Source organism: Pipistrellus hanaki (genome assembly GCF_964339955.1).
Source record: "Pipistrellus hanaki genome assembly, chromosome: 2".
Lineage (NCBI taxonomy): Eukaryota > Metazoa > Chordata > Mammalia > Chiroptera > Vespertilionidae > Pipistrellus > Pipistrellus hanaki.
Genome location: NC_140504.1, coordinates 139,726,108 through 139,745,544, shown reverse-complemented (window position 1 = coordinate 139,745,544; position 19,437 = coordinate 139,726,108). Strand labels below are relative to the sequence as shown.

The 19,437-nt window shown below is 40.9% G+C and overlaps 1 protein-coding gene across 3 annotated transcripts in view; it reads left to right on the top strand.

Moving 5' to 3' along the window:
• The window catches only part of CLCA2 (chloride channel accessory 2), a 42,035-nt gene that overhangs the window by 20,166 nt on the left and 2,432 nt on the right, over positions 1 to 19,437 (top strand). For 2 of the 3 annotated variants that reach the window (XM_084874413.1, XM_084874412.1), the window contains 7 exons: positions 2,308 to 2,538; positions 3,847 to 4,024; positions 5,023 to 5,129; positions 7,395 to 7,619; positions 9,875 to 10,145; positions 13,235 to 13,408; positions 16,613 to 16,846. In XM_084874413.1, coding sequence (XP_084730539.1) covers positions 2,308 to 2,538; positions 3,847 to 4,024; positions 5,023 to 5,129; positions 7,395 to 7,619; positions 9,875 to 10,145; positions 13,235 to 13,408; positions 16,613 to 16,846 — 1,420 coding nt within the window. Of the gene's footprint in view, positions 1 to 2,307; positions 2,539 to 3,846; positions 4,025 to 5,022; positions 5,130 to 7,394; positions 7,620 to 9,874; positions 10,146 to 13,234; positions 13,409 to 16,612; positions 16,847 to 19,437 lie in introns of those variants that run through there. The other variant, XM_084874414.1, reaches the window with a different exon arrangement.

Below are 19,437 nucleotides of genomic sequence, written 5' to 3'. Positions count from 1 at the left end.
ACTGACCCCTGATCTATGCTCCTGTGGTAATTTCTGCTCTATTATATAGCTGTATGGGTCTGCCACACATCTCTTCCAACTGTGCATTCAGTGACATCACGTGGATGGCTTAACAACAGCCTCAGTGGGAGGAGAAATTGTCAGAAATTGTCAACTGCAACCAATCAGGGTTTTCCACTTTCTCTCCTCTCTCTTTCTCCTCTCTCTCTCTCTCTCTCTCTCTCTCTCTCTCTCACACACACACACACACATACACACACACACACACACACACCAGAAAGCCAATTTTTAAACATTTACCAGCACACCACTATCTACTTCATAGGGTTGTTGAGGTGAAATAAATGAAATAATATTAAGTTTTTGGTTCATAACTGGTAGCTATTATTTTACAATCATATTTGTCCTAAGGGAGAGTTTGTCCTTTTTTATTGTCTGAATCAGTAGTCCTAGAAAATTTGCCTTTCCTGGCTGGTCTCTGAAATATTAGGAACACTACTAATACATTAAGCTTCTAAGTAATTTTGCACACTTGCCTACCTGTAGTTTGACAAGGGCACAATCTTCTCAAATTTGGCCTCAGGGTAATTTATATCAGCTATCTGCCTGTGTTGAGTATGCATGGATTTAGTGAAAGGGAAAGATAGTTGTACTTGAAAGAAGAGCTGAAAGAAGCAGATGAGAAATAAGCCTAAAGTAACAAACTCGTGGGAAAGCCAACTTCCCTTCCTTTTCCTGATAATACTATCATTGATATTAATCTACTTACCAGGGGCCTCTATACCATGCTGGTTTGGGAGATACAGAAATGACAGAATAGAGTCTCTGCTTTGAAATACAACGTAGTGAGGGAGATGTGACATGTGGGAATAAATACGATTGAGTGTGAAGAAGCTCCACAGAGTTGTGAAGCGGCACCTAGTTCTGTAGAAGAAAGGGACTGAGGAAGACCTCACTGAGCAAGGGACCTTAGCATTGAACCTTGAAGGGTGTGAAAGTACCTGCTAGGTTGGATGAAGTGAGGGAGGTGGGGGGAGGGAGGACATCCCAAGGAAGAGAAGAGTATGTGCAATGACTGAGAGGCAAAATTAGAAAGATTTGTACAGGGAAGGGGTATCAACTGGTATGATTATAACTGACATTGGGTGGCTCTGATGAACTGGCAGATAAGATGGAGATGTGGTATGAATTTGAGAGAAACTGAAGACATCAAGTTGATAGGATATGGTCAAGGATGTGGGGGCTGGCTGGTAACAAGGGACAATACAGGAGAGTTCCAGCTTGCTCATTTAACTTGTTAGGAGTAGAGGCCGTCATTGAGAATAATGAGATGATGACTGTGATGTGAGCAAGAGCAAATTTACTAAGTGGTTACTATGTGTCCATTTTGCAGATAGAAAACTGAAGCTAAAAAAAAAAAATAAGTATTTCTCTCTGGTCACATAGTTAGCAAAAGTTGAAGGCAAGTCCTTGTTTTATTCACTCTACTAACTTACCTCTCAATATTGTAAGAGAAATAATAGTTGGGAAAGAAGGCAACGAAGTCAAAGTGTGTAGAGTTTGTGATACTAGAGGGACATTAAATTGGTGACGTCTCTATTAAGCAGTGCGAAGTGCAGGTACAGATGTTGAGAGAGAGGCCTAGGTTCTAGATGGAGACCACGGTTATCTCTAAACAGGTTGTCCCTGAAGCTCAGCTTCCGGTTCCAGCCATCAAAACAAGTGACCCTAATGAATTCATTAGCATCATCCCCTGCCCCAGACGGGTCACTAATATTACTTTATACTTGGTTAGTAGTTCAAGGAGTAATGGTACAGTGGCACATATATGTTAGTTGAACCTCACAGCAATTCTATTTTAGGAGGAAATACATTATTTTTCCATCCTCTACAAATGATGTGCCCAGCCTAAGGTGAACATTATAACAGAAGTCAGTGCCAGGACAGATACTTCTGAGTGCCACTCTCCACTTCTTTTCAATATTTTCTCTTATGAAGATTGAATTTTAAAAGAAACAGCTGAGTTTTAAAGGAATTCTGAGTTGGAGAGAAATAGCGAGGATGTGTATTCTGAGAGTGGTAATTATGAACAGCTTGTCAGAGAAGAAATTCCAAACCACACTCTCCTCCCAGAAAAGCATTAGTTTTTGAGCCTGCAGTTGATCTAACAATATTTTAGCATGGTGTCACTCTTTGCAAATCAAAACCCTAAAGAATTAGCAGAAATCTTTGCTCATTAGGTAACTTAATCAGACTTCTGTTTGCCAACCAAATATTGTTACCTTTTTTTTTCTTTTGGGGACATAGGCGGACAGATTCCTTCGACTGCAACAAGCGGCAGAATTTTACTTGATGCAGATTGTTGAAAGTCATACCTTTGTGGGCATTGTCAGTTTCAACAGCAAAGGAGAGATCAGAGCCCAGCTACACCAAGTTAACAATGATGACGACCGAAAGCTGCTGGTTTCACACCTGCCTGCCACTGTGTCAGCTGACGCAGAAACCAGCATCTGCTCAGGGCTTCAGAGGGGATTTGAGGTACAGAACCCCAAGTCTGGGATCACTATCACATTCCTTTCCTTTGTTTTGTTTGTTTGTTGTTTTTGTTTGTTTGTTTGTTTGGTTTTTTTGTTTTGTTTTTAATCCGATTTGGGCTTATCTGTTACAATGTGGTTGTACAGCCTCACTATAGAAGAGCAATGATGGATCATCGTTAAGGCCAGGAACCATGTCCTGGTCACCATTGCAGTCCCTGTGCCTAACAAAGTACCTGACATGTAATAGTTGCTTAATAACTGCCTGTTGAAAGGAGGAGTAAATAAATGAAAAGAAAGGCCCAGGTGGGGAGATGTCAGCATCCTCTGGACACTTGCTGAAACTGTCCCTGTCAATTCTGGGATTATCCTAGCTGTGGCCATTGGGTTTTCCAGTCAAAATCAGCATATCTGGCTCCTGCCTGCAGTCATATCGGACCTCAAGCATATAAAACTCAAGACCAGAGATATGTTTCAGGAATGTTAGAGTTCATCTAAATTAGCGTAAGTCTGCATTCAGTGTCTGGGATGCAGCGATCAATCAAACATCTGGTATCAAGCAAAGCACATCAATCGCCATTGCTGCTGCCTATAGGGCCTCCAGGGGTCTTCAAACTACGGCCCGTGGGCCACATGCGGCCCGCAGAGGAGTCTGATCCGGCCCGCCAGGTTTTTTGGGCAGTGAGCGCAGCCGAGGTGTTACAGTAGGAATTAGTAGTTCATATAGTCCGGCCCTCCAGCTCTCTGAGGGACCGTGATCTGGCCCCCACTTTAAAAAGTTTGAGGACCCCTGCTATTGCTCCACTTTGGCTGCCCGTTGAATTGAAATTACCTGGGAATTAAAAAACCCTGATGTCTAGGTCTCATCTCCAGAGAGTCTGATTTCATTGATCAGGGGTGTGGCCTGGCCACTAAATATTTTAAAGCTCCCCATCTGATTCTAATATGAGCCATAAGTGAGAACCACTGTTCTAGGGCCCTTATTGGTCCCTCACTGGATCTCAGCGGCCAGATCTCACAGGGTCAAGTTCCCTCATATCCCCCCTGGGGGACTCTATTCTGAACTAGTGGCACATCAGGGTGATTGGAATAGAAAGAGTCCCTGTGCACAAGCAAACGGGCAGGGGTGTGTAGGGTGGCAGGTGCTGGTGGGGTGGTGAGGACTAAATGGGGATGGGCATGGAGTGCAGGTGCCACAGAGGACCTCAGAGAGGCATGTGCCCCCTGGTGGGGAATTTCGGAATGAACTTTCCTGCTCAATACGACAATTTGATTTATATTTCTTTCCGAATGACCGATACTCCCTGTTCAGGTGGCTGAGAAACTGAACGAAGAAGCCTCCGGCGCTGTGTTGATATTAGTGACCAGCGGGCATGATGAGCATATCAGCAGCTGCTTGCTCACGGTGCTCAGCAGGGGTTCGACCATTCACACCATTGCCCTGGGTGCCTCTGCGGACAAACACCTGGAGGGACTTGCACAGCGTACAGGTAAATGAATTCCTAGAAATTTACGTTTTAGAGCATTTCCTCTCAATTTGAGTATTCAAAGCACAACAGTGAAACCAGATTATGTCAACAGAATACATGGCTGAACTGAAAAAAATACAACCGCTTTCTTAAGGAAAAATACACACGAATCGTTGCTAAAAGTTCCCTGAATTTTGCTGAATATTTTTTCCCCCATTTTACTTAAAAGGTGACAATTATACTCATCCAATGAAAATATTTTTTTATAATTTCTTTGTTAAACTAGCCTGAGCATGTATGATCAGGGAACTAAAAATATGTTTAAGACGAAATGCATTAACTTCTATGGTAAAGACACATGTAATATTGTAAGCCACGTGTCTTTTTCTAAATGAGGCACAGAATAATCTTATCTTATATTCTTATATTCAATAAAAATGGGTATGCTGACTTGAAAACTGAAAGTTAAGTCTTACTGAATTACTTTTGAAAATGATGTTTTCAAAATGCAAATATAAATATATAGGAGAGCAGGTAGGGACAATTGGCAGGGGAGCAGTTAGGTGTTGATCAGGCTGGCAGGGGAGTGGTTAGGGGGTGATCAGGCTGACAAGCAGAAGTGGTTAGGGGCAATCAGGCAGGTAGGAAGGTGAGTGGTTGGGAGCCATTAATAATGTTGGGAGACATTAATAAATCAGACATTAGCTCACAATTAACCTAGATTATCCAGGAATTATATTCATTATAAGATTAATAAACATATATTTATTGAGTTTTTACCATGTACGGAGTAGAGTTCTAGACCCTCACATTACATCTGTGGACAGAAGAGACAAAACCACCCCTTTGTGCTGCTCCCTATGTGATTGTGAGAGCGCCATGTAAACAAATCAAGCACTGCTCCTAGTTATCCCGAACCAACCCTCTTATACAAAGAAAAGTTGTTGGAAACATCCTAGATTTTATTCTTGTATTCTGTTATATGTTTTAAGAGTTAACATCCAAATCATGTATTTCAGGAGGTTTGAAGTTCTTTGTTCCAGATAAATCAACCTCCAATAGCATGATTGATGCTTTCAGCAGAATTTCCTCGGGAACTGGAGACATTTTTCAACAATGTATTCAGGTCAGAATCTTCTCAATGTCATAGTTACAGCTGGCGGGGGAGTGGGGGGAGAGACAAGGAAAACAGATGAATTGGGTTAATTGCCTCAATCACTTTATTTGATTATGTAATGAACTTCCTGGAATCACCCGAGCCAGGCTTCATTTCTACCTGATGTCTGTACTTCCCAGCCCTGGGAGTCATTTTCTGTAATTGCTTTTCAAGGTCTATAAGCAGACTATTGCTCCTTCCTCATGGCTCAAAATGGGGGTGGGGGTGGGGATGCAGTGGAGGTAAGGCCCAGAAGGAAAATTAAAAACGATGTATTTAGTTTCAGTTCCATAATAACTTTCCATAAATCAGAATCCATTTTACTTTAGCTTATCCAAAAACTTTTTTGAAGCTCCTCTCAAATACAAATATATATATATATATATATATATATATATATATATATATCAACTATTCCATTAAATTCTAAAAATTCCTAAATATATTTTTTAACTTTTATTTTATTATTTAAAGTATTACATATAGTAGTACATATACCTCCTTCCCCCCCATAGATCTTCCCCCAGCCTCCCCTACCCCCTGTCACCTGCCCTCCTAAGTATCTTTTTAACAACCACAGTTTGATTTTGCTCACAAAAGCATCCTCTAATCAAGCTAATTTTTAAAAGGGCCCACATTTTTCTTCTAAGTAAATTTTGAACATAGCTGAACAAAATTTCAGCTGCTGTTTCCTCACAGGTGGTAAGTGAACCTGCCAAGTTAATGGCCTTACATGAAGTCAGTAAATTATTCCTAGGAAATTTTTAACATGATTATATGTACACAGTAGAGGCAATAACCATCATTCCATGATTAGAAGTGAAAAAGGGAGGGTGGGTTGGGGGTTATCTGTAATACTGTCAACAATAAAAAAAAAAAAATTAAGAAGTGAAAAAAGGTGAATTAAAAATGACAATATTTATTAGACTGCAATTAGCTTTCTGAATGATCTTTCTACCTGTGATTTCCACTTCAAAAATTCTATCTAATGAAGAGGTAATATGCAAATTGACCATCACTCCAACACACAGAGTAGCTGCCCCATGTGGACACAAGATGGCCAGCAGGGGAGGGCAGTTGTGGGTGATCAGGTCAGGAGAGGAGAGAAGTTGGGGGGGGGGGGGGACCAGGCCTGCAGGGGAGGGCAGTTGGGGGCAATCAGCAGGGGAGCAGGTAGGCATCAATCAGGCTGACAGGAAAGTGGTTAGGGGGTGATCAGGATGATAGGCAGAAGCAGTTAGGAGCAATCAGGCCGGCAGGCAGGCGAGTGGTGGGAGCCAGCAGTCAGACATCCCTCAAGGGGTCCCAGATTGGAGAGGGTGCAGGCTGAGCTGAGGGACACCCTCCCTGCATGAATTTCATGCACTGTGCCTCTAGTCCTATATATTATATTAAAAGGGTAATAGGCAAATTGCCCCCTCCACTCAGAGTTCGACCAGGGGGCAGGGCTAGTCCATTAATCACCCAGGTCCCCTCCCCCTGACTTACCCCACCCCAAGTATCCCTCACCCCAATCGAGGCCAAGGCTGGCCAGCCAACCTCCATGTGCCCTCCCCCTGACCTGCCCAGCCTTATTGGCTATGATCAGTGCTGGTCAGCTGGACCCCATCTGTACATGAATTTATGCACCAGGCCTCTAGTATGAAACAAAAACAAATATATTAAAAAGTAACAAAATATTATTTATATGTCTTAAATCAAACTTATGTTCCCAGATTTGGCCACCTCTCCCCACTTGCTTTTGTCATTAGCCCCAGTAGACTGTGAGTAAAAACCACATCTAACCTCCTCCAATAGCCCAGGGCCCAGCACAGAATATGGTATAGAGGTCAGCAGGTCACAAACACTTGTTAAACTGATTTTAGCAAATAGTCCACAATGTCTCTGTTGTCATCCACCAAAAAAGGTTTATATGCTTTCCAAGACTGAGAATAATTTCTCAAAGTTATTTATAAACTTGTATCTATTCTGACTACACAATGATTAAATGCTGTTGCATAACACTTGTATTATCTGTAACAAAATGTTTTATATCTACTGTACTTATATAATACACTATATTTTGCTTTGGCAACAGATTTTTACATGAAAAATGATTTATGCAAATATAATACATGTTAGCATTAAGTGATTATTGTTTACTATTCATTTTTGTCACAAAAGAAAAAGATGGAATGATTATGCATATACTAGAAACTTTCATAATACATATTTTTTATGTATTCTTTTGAACAGCTTGAAAGTGTGGGTGAGATTGTTAAACCTCATCATCAATTGGAAAACACTGTGACTGTGGATAACAGTGTGGGCAATGATACTACCTTTCTAGTCACATGGCAGACCAGCGGGCCCCCTGAGATTGAACTGTTTGAACCTCATGGGAGAAAATACTACACACAAAACTTTACTGTCAATCAAGCCTTGAGGGCTGCGCGCCTCAGGATTCCAGGAACTGCTAAGGTAGGTGTCCCGAGCTTGTTCATAATGACAACATTTAGTCAAGTAAATGACTTTCCGTTGAATCACCTAATTAAATGCATTGTGTAAAGGAAATCCTATTCTGATATAGCAAAATTTTACTTTAAATTTATGAGGGCATTTTGTGAATGCTAAAATTTTAAGGGGGAACATATTAAAGTATGTTCAAAACTTTAACAAAGGAAATTAGTATGTATGCAGTAAAAATAATTTATTTTTGCTTACTTCCTTCTTTACAAAATCTATATAAACATACCTATCTGTACACTTAGAAAAAGCCCTCTACTTAGAATTTATAATATGAATACATGCAATACATATTTTTTGAGCACTTACTATGTATTGAGTCTTGTTTTAGGTGCTTCATAATAAAATGCCATGCTATGAATCAGAACAGGGTTCTCAGAGCACACAGGAGGGATATGCAGATGGGATGGGGTGTAGGGGTGGGAAGAATGCTTCCTGAAGTGAAAATATGAAACTGGAAATACGGAAGATAAAGGGGGCAAAGGTGTGAATGACATTCTGAGCAGAGTGAACAGCACACAGACAGGCTCAGAGAAAAGGAACACAGCTCTTCGTGGAACTACAAGTTGTTCAATATGGATGAGCTACTGCGTAGCATGTAAGGTGGGGATGTAGGGGAAGGAAAGTGGAGGGGGTGATGAGACTAGACAGATACACAGGAGCCACATCAGCAAGGACAGGAAAGGGGGTAGGAGTTTGAAGGGAACAGAAGATTGAATTCTGCAGGGTGGTGAATTGACCAGAATTACTCCTGCACTACCTGAATGCCGTCCCAGCCTCATAACTGGTGGCTCTCCCTCCCCCCAGCCTCTGCTCAGTCTCCCTGCCTCTGGGCTAGCCGTCATTATCCCTGTCAGGTGATCCTTCTGAAGCACAAACCTGCCTCCTATTCAAAACTCTTTGCTGGTCCCAGGATAAAACCCATGTGGTTACTTTTATATACCAAGGCCTTCATATTCCAGCTTCTGCCCAAGTTCTCCCAAACAGCCTGTGCTCTGTTCCTACTTAACTTTTCTTCAAGCTCATCATGTTCTTTACACACCTGTGCACAAGGGCCAGAAATACTTGACCTACTTCTCCCTGCCTTTGCCCAACCTCTTAGTCTGGATTAGGTGCCCTATAAAACCTATCTGAACACACTTATTATACCCAAGGAGAAGTTTTTGATGTGGAGTTTCCTGCTATGTATGTTACTAATTTTATGGTTACAATAAAGATAGGTAGACACCTATAAATGATCTTGATGTCTGAAATGTGACTTCCCTGACAAATGGTAAAGCACTTGGGTCTCACAAAGAAAGCTGGATAAGGTGTGTTGTCTTACCTTTCCACACTGAGTCACAGTCACACCTCAAGCCATTGCTTCCTCTCTTGTTCCTCCTGCTCAATTGTGTTCCAACTCTTACTTCCAGGGTTTAAGGAGCAGCAGCAGGAAAGAGAAGAAAAGGAGCATTTATGTACAGTTTAATCAAAAGAACAAAGTTCTGCTATATTGAAGCTTAAGCTTCTTTTTCCAGACATTATTTTGTATGTTTCCCCTGCCTCCTCTCCTCCCATAGATTAGACAAGCAAAAAAGGATGACATTTAGCAATATTTTAATAAATTACTCAACAAAGATGTTATCGAATGCCAACCAATTAAAAAAGAGTATTCCTTTTCTTCATCCCTAACAGTGTATGTGAGTTTTGCTGCTTGAGATTTGGGGGTATGTTGAGGTTTGGGGGAAGTGGAGGCAAGATAGGATACTATTGCCTTTAGGAAAGGTTATCTCTGTAAATCACAAGTGTCTGCTTAATCTACTGTAATTGTCTCCTTTACATAAAAGGAATAAAAACATTGACTATCCTTTTGGGTGAACGGGCCCAGATTAATATTTGCAAAGTACTTTGAAGCTTTGACACACTATTATCATCTTCTAAAACGTGACTCAAGATGTGTTCTCCTCCACAGATAAATTCAGGGCATAATTCCTTAAAGAGGTACAGAATTATGTAAATGGGTTGTGCTGTGAGCGCCATATAGATACTGAATTTTAAGCAATATTACTATTCCTGACATTCTTTTGTAGTATTTTAGAAAATGCAACATCAATAAGATAAGAACAACAACAACAACAAAAAATACCTCTAGGATCCTAGATCTATGGTTTAAAATTAAGGGTTTACCTTGTTCTTCACACCTGACAAAGCAGAACCCCTTTGTTTTGCAGCCTGGGCTTTGGACTTACACCCTGAACAATACCCACCATTCTCTTCAGTCCTTGAAAGTGACGGTGACCTCTCGTGCCTCCCACTCAGCCAAGCCTTCTGCTACCGTGGAGGCCTTTGTAGAACACGACAGCACCTCTTTTCCCCACCCCATGATGGTTTATGCCAATGTGAGAAAGGGGTTTTACCCCATTCTCAATGCCACTGTAACTGCCACCATTGAGCCAGAGACTGGAGATCCTGTTACGCTGACGCTTTTTGATGATGGATCAGGTAACAAGCAATGTCATGTCACTTTCCATGCGCTCAGGAGCTGCTGTGATGCTGCAGTATCCTTATCCAGCTTATCTTTAATATTCTTTCAATTCAATCGTTTTGCTCACCCAAACTTGTGAGGTTCTCAAATTCTCATAGAATCACTGACCTACAAAGTAGCTACAGGTTCCATTCGCACAAGGAAAGCAAATGTGAACTTGGAAAAGGGGAGTATCCATGAACCTCTGCCGAGTGTCTGTGCGTGAACAAACTGATGGAGAGCCGCTTAATAGGTCTTGGCTTCTACCTGCCCAGTGGAGCTGGCCACACTCAGTGAGGTCACACAAGAGCAGGTTCTGTGTCCTTATGGCATGCCCACATTCTGCCCAGACTCACCAGCTTCACTATTCACTGAACTCATCAGATGGGACAATTAAAAGAGCAAATGAAACCCCAAGAAGGGGGATGCGATGACAGTGAGTCCATTTTTTCTCTCCTTGAACCCAATAGCGAAGAGAAAATTGCAAGTTGAACTCGTGACCCACAAGATGACGCTGGACACTTTCTTTAGCCGAGTAGCTGGGTCAATAAGAGGACATGGCCAGTGACTTTTGCACATGTGATTTGGTCACAAGAAGGCCAAACCAGCAAGCCTAGTGGAGTTCAGATAGAGATTTTGCCACTGCTGGGGAAATACAGTAAAGCAAAACAAAACCCTGCTTTAAGGCACCCACCCCGCACGGGGAGAGTTCAGAGCTTCCTCCTCACACAGACGGCATACATCCAGCTGGCAAACGGCAGCATCAGGGGCTCTTCCTGGTGAACTTTTCTGACTTCTAAAAACAAACTCCTTGGCTCTTTTATCTTTCCTGTTCTGTTTTTTTGTTTTTTTTCCCCCCTAAACTAAATTCTCAGAATGACAATAGACCTCAAGTCTATGTTAGCAACACCAAGTGTATGATCTACTGATAAAATCATGTCCCTTCCCTCTATTGTTTCAGAGAAAACCCATTACTATGTTGCCATGGCAACCTTGTATGCTATTTATGAAACAAACATCCATTTAAAGGATTTTAGTTCAAGTCTACCTCAGAGGGATTCCAGAGAAGTCCTCCTGTTTTGTCCCTTGGAATGGATCCAAATGACCTTGCATACCCTTCATTGCTTACCCGTGGCCACACCTTTCAGATTTTGTATAGAGTCCAAAAATGCACTTTGCAGAATGTCCCCACTTTGCCCAGCCTGTAGGCTGGCCTCCAGGAGGATGTTATCTCGGGAAAGATCACTTGAATAGACTCAATAGGCTTTAATATTTATTCCCTTGGAACCATTCTATTTGGTGTCTAAATTTATACTCTAATGAAAGAAACAATGAAAAAAAAGATTGTTTAGGCATTAACGTGTCAATTTAGATTTTTTTCCCTTAGTACACATGTATTGTCTAATACTTATTTTTATATTGGAAGTGGTATGTATCTGCTAAATAAAATTGAAAAATAAACCATGGCTTAGAGAAATTTTCCATTATCATTTCTCCACCAAGATAGACCTTACTCATCATTAAGTCACTAGTCAGTACACAAAACAATTTCTAAACCTGCTACGATCATAAGTTTAGCTTAGCGCTTTTTATTTTAATTAAATATAATCTTACTTTTCTCGGACTAAGGAGCAGCCCTCCCTCTGCCGTAGGGACTCTAGAACACTCACTTCGGTGAAGAGGCAGGGTCAGAGTGCGGGCTGGGTGTGTGGTGTGGGAGCAGGGCAAGCTGCTTGGCCAGTGTGGTCACGACGCTCGCACAGGGAATGTGATCCGCACTCGGGCTGAGCTGTACTTCCCTGCTGCCCTGGCATCTAGGCCTTCCTGCCACTCAGTCCTGGACTTGGTTTGGAACTGAACTGCTCTCTGAGGGTCCATGCAAAAGGAGCGGAGTCCAGCCGAAACCAGTTTGGCTCAATGGATAGAGCGTCAGCTTGGGGACTGAAAGGTCCCAGGTTCGATTCTGGTCAAGGGCATGTACCTTGGTTGCGGGCATATCCCCAGTGGGGGGTGTGCAAGAGGCAGCTGGTCGATGCTTCTCTCTCATCGACGTTCCTGGCTCTCTATCTCTCTCCCTTCCTCTCTGTAAAATATCAATGAAATGTATTAAAAAAAAAAAAAAAAAAAAAGGAGCAGAGGCCAGCACGGGCCAAGCTTTCAGGTTGTCTCCTGAAGCAAGGCGCCATTGGGCGGAACCAAACCCTGTCAAACGCCAAGTCAGAGAGCCCCTTCTGATCAGAACAACAGTCCCATGTACCCTCTAAGGAAAAAGTTAAATGATTTCACACTTTTTAAAACCAACTACAAATATTTTTTTCATCAAGAATATTTTTCTTTTTTTTAAAATAAGGGCTTCAAGGATATTCATAAACTTGAAATTATGTGAAAATATACATATATGCATGTATATTAATTTCCTCGGAACAGATCACTTTTAAAAGGATCTATGATTGTAAATAAGCTTTAAAATATGCTTGGTTTCTGTGGGGAACTAGTATTATTCCGGGATAGGAAGGAGAGCTCTAAAGGTGATAATTAAATGCTTTCTTAGCACTGAAGCAGGTACAATTCATTTACCTTTAGAAAATAATTTTTCATAGATTAAGGAAGCACAGAGAGAAATTATGGAGCCACTGGATTTTTAATCACCTGAAGATATCAAAAATAGTTATGACCATTACATCATATGCTAAATTGAGAAGAATAAGGAGAGTGAATCTTATTTCTTTTTTAACATATTTTATTGATTTCAGAGAGAAGGGGAGAGGGAAAGAGAGATAGAAACATCAATGATGAGAGAGAATCATCAATCAGGGCTTCCTGTGGTATGCTCCCCCCACCCCCACCCCCACCCCGCCAATGGAGATCTAGTTCGTGACCAGGTCATGTGCCTTGGCCTGTATGATTCAGTCTGCAGGCTCATTTACTCTATCCATTGAGCCAAACCAGCTAGGGCATGACTTATTTCTTAATGATTTAATTAAATATTATTATTCAGCTGTGATGACATGTTGACATTGAGGGTTTTTGTTTTGTTTTTTTGTTGTTGTTTTTTATATACCTACAGGTGCTGATGTTATAAAAAATGATGGAATTTACTCGAGGTATTTTTTCTCCTTTGCTGTAAATGGTAGATATAGCTTGAAAGTGCATGTCAACCACTCTCCCAGTATAAGCATCCTAGGCCACCACTCTTTTCCAGGGAGTCATGCTAAGTATGTACCAGGTTACATAACGAATGGTAAGAATCATTAGCACTGCTATTTGAGTAACATCATGTAATGTGTATATAACTGATAAGTGTGTGTGTGTGTGTGTGTGTGTGTGTGTGTGTATACTTGAGAGAGGGGGGAAGAAGTGAAAGAAAAAGAGAGATGGAATTTCAAACTTTATACTCAAGTCAGTGCATAAGTTGTTGACTATCTCTTTACCCTTCAAAGATTCATGGTAGTAGATCACAGGAAGGGGATAGGTAATTACCACAGATGTCTCCTACCTCCATTTCAGTCACTATTTTGACCTCCTTCTTGTGACTATTTCATCAGAATTACTAAAAGATAAAGAAATTTATTGAGTTTTTTTCAGTTCCAGCTCCTGCATTTCCTCTACAGAGGTTTAGGCAGGGGAAAGAGGCGCTTGGTAGTTAGGAGTTAAAAGAGGGAAGCAAATAACCCAAACAATCCACACAGGAAATGAGTTCCTGAAAAAATAAGAGTTTGGATAGTACAAACAACTGGGTGCTTCCTGACGATGCTATGTCTTCCTTCAAGATAAAAGGGCCAGATAAATAGAAGATCCACATCTTTTCAACACCATTATTATAGTTCCTGATAGGAAACCGTGAATAAGTATAACAAACAGAAATATGCTACATTATTTTATAAAATAAATCTTAGAAACATTTCTAAGTCTGTTTATTTTCAAAACTGCAGAATGTTTATGAATACTTTCCATGTATTTTATCAGCTATAATGAATTATTTTGTATCTAAATACAATACTTCATTTGTAAGTAGATATTCTCTCTTTCATTTATAAATCAAAGATTTTTGAAGGCCTACCAGGTGACAGGCTCAGTCCTAGGATCTTGGGATACCAGGTAGAATAAGACTTGATTCCACTCAAGGAGTTTACAGGTTACTGACGGGTCTCAGAATCTTTTTAAAACACACACGCCTAAAGGATAAAAATACCATCTCGTGGACAGTGAGATTAGAAAAGTAATATTCACCTGTGTTTTTGTCTGTGCCCTTCTTACGGGCCCTTGATAGCATAGAAAGAAAAGTTAGGGTTCCCTAGACCTGGCTGCCATACACAATATTCACTTTATCAGCTAATTTTCAGAAGATGACCTTGAGCACACACTTTACCAAAAAGTGAGAGCTGCTGTTTACACCACCCAATCTCCAGACACAATAGCATCTGCTCCTTTCCTCCTCCCCAAGGGCTGGCTCTGCCTCGTGTGTGCCCACTCATCCCTCTGAGCAGCAGTCAATCGTGGTTTGTTATGTGCCATTTTAAAATACCTTTTATTGGTCCCTCTTCAGTGACTGTCCACCTTTCTAGTCCCCATTGTCGGGTTCCTTGAAGTAAACCTGCTGTCTCTACTTTCTCACCTCCCCATTTACTACTCTGTTCACTGCAATGAATTCCATTCGAGTCACTCTCCTATTTAAATCACTCCACTGGACTAGCTCTGGCCCTAGTCACCAAGATCCTCCCCACTGTTAAACTCAAAGGACACAGTTCAGTCTCTTTTTACCTGACTTTAGCAGTATCTGACACAACTGATTGATTTCTCCTTTGTCATTTCCTGGTTTCTCTGATAGGACACTCTCTTGATTACCTCTTATGCTCCCAAATTCCCTGCTGTGTGACTTTGGGCAAGTTACTTAGTTTCTGTGTACTTCAGTTTCATCATTGGTAAAAATGAGGGTAATAATTGTACCCTCCACCTAGCATTGCTGGGAAAATTAAATATTTGATACACATCAGATACATGGTAAGCCAGGCACTCAATAAATGCAATTTATCATTATAGTTGAAATCTTATTAGATAGCCTCCTTAATCCATATAGTTTTAATAATATCTATATGACTATAACTTCCAAATTCATAACTTCTAAATTATTAAATCCAGCTAAAACCTCTTTGGGAGATTAAAATCCATCTCTAACTAACTGACACTTCAATGAGATGTTTTCCAGGAATCACAAACCTTGTAAAATTTACAGTTTTAATCTGCTTCTCCTCCCAAGTAGCTCACTCTTTTTTGTTGTTTTGTTAATCCTCACCTGAGGACATTTTTTCCTTTGATTTTTTAAAAAGAGAGAATAGAAAGGAGGGAAGAGGGAAGGGGAGAGAGAGAGAGACATCGATCTGAGAGAGACACATCAATAGTTATCTCCCACACAGGCCCCTACCAGAGTCAGGATTGAACCTGTAACCCAGGTACATGCCCCAAACTGAATTGAGCCTGCAACCTTGGATGTGTAGGCTGACTCTGCAACTACTGAGCAACAGTGGCCAGGGCCAAAGTACAGTAGCTCCCTTTCAAACCTGGGAGCTACTTTGTTGTTGTTGTTCACCAGTTTTCTCTTTTTGACACATTCAAATCCACCACCAGCTTTTGCTGATTTCATCTCCAAAATACACCTCAAACTGCCTTCTACTTGCCTCCTCTCCACTGCTCTCACCCATCCTGACCTACTATCTTTTCTCATCTGGACTGTTGGCAATGGCCATCTCAGTGGCCTCTTTACTTGCTGTGCTTGAATCCATTCTCCCGCGAGAGCAGCCAGAGGGACCTGTTGGAAGACAACTGTGATGGTGTTACTGCTCGGCTTCTGCAGCATGTAACACTAATCTCTAAAACCATGACAAGGCCCACGGGTCCTGCATGAAGTCTCCTGTCTCATCTCAAACTACTATCCTCCTCACCTTAATTAAGTTTTTCTAATCTTCATATCTCTTCTTCACCTCAGACTTTTACACAACCTCTTCCCTCAGCTTAGGACATTCTTACCTCCACTCTTTACCAGCTGACATATACTCATACTTTAGGAAACCTTTAAACATAACTTCCTTGACAACACTCTAAATTATGTATTTGTTTTATTTTATTTTATAGTCCCCTGCTTTTTTTTCTTCTTACCTTTATCACAATTTATAAATATATGTTTATTAATATGACTATAAATTCCATATGGCGCTGCTTTGTCCATTATTACTGGCACAGGATATGCCCTCAAAGTAGTTATTGAATGAATGAATGAATGAATGAATGAATGAATAGATGAATGAATGAATTGTGGACTAAACATACTCAGTTGTTCTAAAAATGTAGTAAAGAAAAAAAGTTTTAAAATATCAACTATCTGTCAAAAACAAGCTATTCAAGAGGTTGTAATTTGTTGTTTTTTCTCTTCTTTTCTTCGCTGTCCCAGGTAATATTCAGATGAATGTCCTAAGAACATCAGTGGGCAGGAGGGAGGAGGAGCAAAAGGTGGGCTTCAGCAGAACAAGCTCGGGGGGCTCCTTTTCCGTGCTGGGCGTTCCGGCTGGCCCCCACCCTGACGCGCTGCCACCGTGCACCATTACCGACCTGGAAGCTGCGCAGGGGGAAGAGGAGGTGACCTTGTCTTGGACAGCGCCTGGAGAAGACTTCGATCAGGGCCAGGGTAGGTTTCTTGGTTTCATTACTGTACCTACTTTTCTACCAGGAGGCATTTCTAATAATGACATCAGGTGTTAAATGAATAAGAATGACATTGGGAGTTTAGAGATGACAAAGGGACAGAGGTTTGTCATGAACATAGTGGAGTCCGGGAATGAGAGTGTGCCAGCTCCCCCTGGATTGAAGAGGCCTTTCGTACACTGATCAGCGCTAATCAAACAGAAATCTTGACTGGAATCATGAATACCACATGCAATGGTGGTCTTATCAGCAGAAACAGAATCTGTATCACAGAGCATGGACTGTGGGAAATTCCTTTTCTGAAGATTGGACAGTGACTCCTTGCTCAGATTTAGAAGATGGGTTTAAGACAATTTCCCTAAGTCACATAAACTTGGCACATTTGCCTCTCCCACCTCTGGCCATCGTTTTGTTGGGAAGGCTGGGACCAGTTCCCTGGCTTGGGCTTTCTTACCTTGCTTGGGCGAATGTTGATGAAGTTCCTTTCTAACTTTCTAGCATTCAGGCTCCCACCTACCTCATCTTTTGATCTCCAAAGTAATTCAACAGGATAACTTTTCTCAAAAAATAATCTTTCCAATCATTTTGCCATCTCATACACACAAAAAGTTATCATTGATTACACATTAAATGGTTTATTTCCTGATGCCTCTGATTGGAAGCTTAGAAAAGCCAATTTCATTGGCTGCTGGTGTGTTGTTGTTTCAATATCTGACAATAATAGTGACCTTCTTGGACCTTTGCCAGTCTTGCTTCCAACTTTGACCATCTTTCTTTGGCTTATAAGTCTCTGTTTACTACACTGCTGAAAAGAATCAATTACAAATAATTCTGTGCCTCTGAGAAACAGTCAATATTGTTGGTTTATCCTCTATTATTTTATCAAAATATCTGTTATTGCCAGAGAAGAAAGGAATGAAACTGTGGGATGGACAGCCCCTTATATAGTGGAAATAGCTGTAACCTAGATGTAAGGGGGGAAAATCATTCCCACTCTGGCTTTAAGTTCGGCTGTTTCATCTTGGGCAAGTCGCGTAAATTTTATTGGCCTCGGTTTCCTTATGTGGAAAAGAGGCCTAGAGCTATCTATTTCATAAGGCATTGCGTATAAGAAATGAAATAAACATATGAAATCAGAAAAGAAAATGTGCCCAATAAGTTCCTTGGGCTACTAGTTTGCATTGCTGGAGACTTCTCCAGTTTCTTATTTGGAGTAAAGGCCACAAACACTTAATCCCAATTCTATTTAAAGATAAGAGTGAGACCAGCTGGTGTGGCTTAGTGGTTGAGCATCAACCTATGAGTCAGTAGGTCATGGTTCAATGCCCAGTCAGGGCACATTCCCGGGTTGCAAGCTAGATTCCCCAGTGTGGGGCATATAGGAGGCAGCCAACCAATGATTCTCATCATTGATGTCTTTCTCTCCCCGTCTCCCTTACTTTCTGAAATCAATAAAATTATATCAAAAAATAAATTAATAAAGGAAAGAGTGATGCCTGATATCTAGTATTTCCCCATTTTCTCACTGCCTTCCAAAGCATAGTAGTGTGTCAAAGGAGACAAACAGAAGCTTAGACTCCCATTCCTACTAGGGACCATTTTTTTCAAAACCCCTAATAGTTTTGAGTACACCTCTGTAAAAGAAAAGAAAGTGAAGATGTGGAATTAGTGTTTAGTAATGGCTTGAAAAGAATAACTACAACCAAATTGGAACTTAGTATATAACTGATATCATAAAGGACATTAGAAAGGAATAGAGAGAACTTTGCTCCAATAGAGACCTTATTGATGAACACTATGATTCAAACTTGTTATACAAAACCTCAGAACACAAAAGATAGATGGATAAAGTTGCTGAGATCACTCAGCTGTAATTGATTTAATGATCAGCAATGCTAAAATTAACCAACTAGCAAGAAGGTATCTGAGTAGACCAACTAGCAAGAAGGTATCTGTTTAACTCATAAATATATGCTTTCATCGCCTCTTTCTTTGTTTCACTAATTGTTGGCTAGTACTTTTTTGGTATATATTGGACATGTGGTTTCAAATTGTAGACTCTGGAATCTGATATTTTTCTGAAGAGTTTTGCAATTTTTCTAACTTGGCAAGACCCATACTCCAAACTCAGTATCTCCCCTGTTGTGGGCATTAGCATAAAACCCTGCTCAGTTCTCAGCCTTCCCACTATTTTTTCCCTTGAGCCCTTGATTTTTTCACCCACACATGCATAATACTGAGTCTTCAAATGATTTGCGAGAAGTTAATACACATATTTTGAACTTGTCCTTCTCGGCCTCTTCCATTTTCAACCAGTCTGCCCATCCATACTTGGTTCTCTGACTTCTTAGCCCAATGAGATAGTGGCTTTTTCTATCAGTGTCAGTTTTATGTGCTGATGTGGTAAGTGCCCTCAGAAGAAAAGCTACATAAATAGAAATCATTTCCAGTCTGGTTCCCTTCTTTTAAAGGTTATCTTTCCTCTGGTTTCTATCTGTTTTTTATCCAAGTCCAGTGCTTCAGTAGATGTTTTCCTTTCTTCAGAGTTTATGCCTGTTATCAGCAGGACAGTTA